Genomic DNA, 3,657 nt, shown 5'->3' with positions numbered 1-3,657 from the left:
TCAGCTTTGAAATCAACCACTTCTCCTGGCCACCATTTCTTGTATTTATTCATGACCCATACAAGATTCCCAACCAGAAACTCCTGAGTTTCATCCTCTCTGTACCCATTTCTTTTAACAAGACTCTCATTCACACAACTACCTCTAGACTCAAAGACATTGTGAGAAGAATTCCCAGTTAAAGAACCACTAAAATCAACAACAAGAGATATATTCCCTCCAGAGACTTGAATCTTCCTCACTTTATCACCACCTTCGTCTTCTTCTTCCATTAATGCCTCCTTAACCGGAAAATTCCCATCGCTTTTCAATCCATCCATACCGAAATCTCCAGAACCTGAAGCCACCACTAGACTAGATTCCTGATTAAAGGCTCCTCTTAGGGTTTTCTTATCTGGGTTTTGTAATTTCATCACTACACCCAAAAAAAAACAGAAACAAAAAACCATCTTTCAGAATCAAGAGACCATCTTTCTCATATATCATCATCACCAAAGATCAAAATTTCGAGAAAATATGAAAAAAAAAAAAATCAAATCAGGAAAATGAAACCAACAAAAATACCAAACTGAAACCCCAAAAAAAAAAAAATTGTAAACTTTTTTTCATGGAGATGAAATTAACAAACAACAAAAGTTACCTGTGAGGCAAAACAGAAGAAATTTGGATCAAATGTTTTTTTTTTTTGGTTTCACACAGTGAAATCAAGCAATGTGACTCCTGTAGAAGCGCAATAGAAATTGTGTGAGAGTGAGTGAAGTGTGTGACAAAGAGATAGAGAAAGAAAGAAAGAAAGAGAGAGAGGTGTGAAATGTACTGTATGTGGTCTTCTTCGTCTTCGTTGTCGTCGGTGAGAGATTCGTTTCGACGTATTACTAACTCTCGTTCATCTCATTGGTCTCTCAAGTACACAGTACGTCAGAGTCAGAGCTATATAACTTAAACCGGAAATTCATTACTAAAACCGTAGTATTTAACAGTAAACCGTAACAGTCTCACCGATAAATACGAGACTTCAACCGGATTCCCTTCCATTCCATTAAACACGCAAGCTATTGTTGTTTGTTTCTGTTCATTTCTTTAAAGCTTTTTACAAAACAAAATTTTAAAAAGAAATAAAGCACTAAACTAGTGAAAAATATTATAGCTACAAAGAAAAATTTATAAACATTAAATAAATTTACCAATAATAAAAAAAAAAGATTGGCATAACTAGCCATAAAAAAATTCTTTAATTCATTTCATAACCATGGTAACCATTAAAAAAATATTCTCTGAATTTTTTATAATTATTACCAAAATAACTTTATTGCATGATTAACTTTCACCTCCTCTGATTACCACAGTTGACCATCATCTTTTCCAGCAACAGCCTCAAGCCACCATCATTTTCGGCCACCGTCCACCATCACCTCTGACCATTACCGTCTCTGGCCATCACCTATTCCGGTCGCTGGTCGCCGGCCACCATCTACTCCGGTCGCTGGTCGCCGGTCGCCGGTCGCCGGCCACCACCTACTCTGGTCACCGACTGTCGGCCTCTAGCCACCACCACTACCACTAAGCACCAGGTCCACCACACTATCAAAACACTATAATGGTAATTTATTATAACCTTCAACAAATTTTTTGAAAAGTGCATTGACACCATGTCCAGCCAATAGCGGTCCGGCATTTACTAGTGTCCTACAGATAACTTAAAAACATGATCTTTTATATATTACGAAAAAATTATAATCAATAGTATATAAGACTTTATGTTTAATGTTTTGAAATTTTATTAACACAAACCAAAGCCAAAGCATTAGATTTGATGAAAAGGTTTATCTAAAAGTTTAACAAAGCAAACTATTAACCTCAAAAGAGAAAAAAAATCAAAACCAAAACTAACAATTAACCTCAAAAACTATGATTTGCACTTCTATTAAAGTCCACATTTTTGTAAAAGTCTTTAGATATACATAAAAACTCTATAAAAATCTTATAAAAAAATGCCCTAATTTTTTTGATGCCCTTAATCCTTTGTTTGGCCTATGGGTCGGTCTTGTGTCCAACCCAAATTCATTTTTTTTCTCTTATTTTTACCTTAATTATTTAATAAAATTTGAAGTGAACTAATAAAATTATTCACACTTTAACCGAAACTTAAACATATTGTTGCCTTTTTCTTATTTTTTGGCAACACATGCTTACTTTTCCAGTTTTCCTCAAAACCTGGTAAGTAATTCCAATATCCAGTGGGTAATTAAAACTTTGATTTTCCTCCTAACAATGTCTTATTTTTCTTTGTATTTTTTTGATAAAATCATTTCTATAACAAACTATTAGTTAGAATGAAAGGATTTGGTACAAAAAAAATTGACGATGATGCAAAAGGACTATCGCACCGGGTGTAGCCGATGTTTAAACGGTCCTGACCTCTTTCAAGTAATATTTGATAAAATAATAAGTACTCTAAAACAATCAGGTCAACTAAAATTTATCAAAAAGTAGCTAATATTATATACTTTTAAAACCTTTCTATTAAATATATAATCTCACTAATATTATTAAATAATAATAACATAAACTTACACACATATTATATATATATAATACAATTGATTGATGTACATTGTTTCCAATTTAACTTTTGTTACTGTGTTTTTTTTTTTAAATAAAGTAATTTAATATCATCTTCAACTTTATCATCAACCAGAATACTAGCAAAATTTACTCTAAGCTATAAATTATTAGAAACGCAACATTTTCAGTTTTTCACACCAAAAAAAATGAGAAACAAATAATTGTTAAATTGTAAATACATAAAAGATAGAATGAGACATTATGTGTCACACATATCAGAATAGTGTTTGGTCCATTTAAGAGTCAGGTTGACTCATTGAAAATTTTAAATATATTTTTTTATTAATTATTATCTTTGGGAAAAATTCACTGTATTTATTCTTCTTTAATAGCCCACGATAATTCTATTTAGCCCATCATGGTAAAAGGAAATGTTGGGATAGAGGAAAACATATATGTTACAGTCAGTGTCTTATTATAGAAAGCTTGATTTTCAAAATTACTCATTAACAAGATCGTAACACATGTCAATTGTATTGATGAGATATCGACACGTGTCAATTATAATTAACTAAAATATTAAAAAGTAAAAGTTCTAAACCCGTTAAAAAAATGAAATCTTTCTTTTTTTATATTTTACCTTAATTATGTTGTAGTATTTTTAATTATGTTGTAGTATTTATGGCATTAAAACGTCAAACTCATAACTTAAATGATAAGCGTGGTGGAGTATAGATGAAAGTAATAAGGATGGTAGTAACAATAACAATCTACATCAATAATTTTAGGCAATGACATAATAGGACCCAAATGCAACGGTACTTGAAGATGACGACAACCAACATAATATTATCACATAATACAACAAACTCGCCGCGGAAGCCACCATAAATAACATTGATCGCATAGGTTTTCATAAATTCCATAACCAAGCTCGCAGTCAAGGCACACGTGGGCCAATAAATTACTCCTAATATTGTAGGATAACGATAATTGTCGTAGTAACGGTGGCTATGTATTTGAAAGTACACAATATGTTGACCAAATGCTTGCCTTAAGGCCGTACACCAAGAGTGAACAACGGCTGATGCA

General features: G+C 32.1%; 1 protein-coding gene across 1 annotated transcript in view; it reads right to left on the bottom strand.

The window, feature by feature from the left end:
• Positions 1 to 919, bottom strand: part of LOC109126169 (serine/threonine-protein kinase ATM-like) — a 5,729-nt gene extending 4,810 nt beyond the window's left edge. The window contains exons 1-3 of the mRNA XM_019229258.1: positions 818 to 919; positions 641 to 720; positions 254 to 415 (exon numbers count right to left, since the gene is read on the bottom strand). Of these exons, the coding sequence (XP_019084803.1) occupies positions 254 to 413 (160 nt within the window). The 5' untranslated portion in view covers positions 414 to 415; positions 641 to 720; positions 818 to 919. The remainder of the gene's footprint in view (positions 1 to 253; positions 416 to 640; positions 721 to 817) is intronic.

The sequence above is a fragment of the Camelina sativa genome, chromosome 9 (genome assembly GCF_000633955.1).
Source record: "Camelina sativa cultivar DH55 chromosome 9, Cs, whole genome shotgun sequence".
NCBI classification, from domain to species: domain Eukaryota; kingdom Viridiplantae; phylum Streptophyta; class Magnoliopsida; order Brassicales; family Brassicaceae; genus Camelina; species Camelina sativa.
This window is presented reverse-complemented; position numbering and strand designations above follow the sequence as displayed.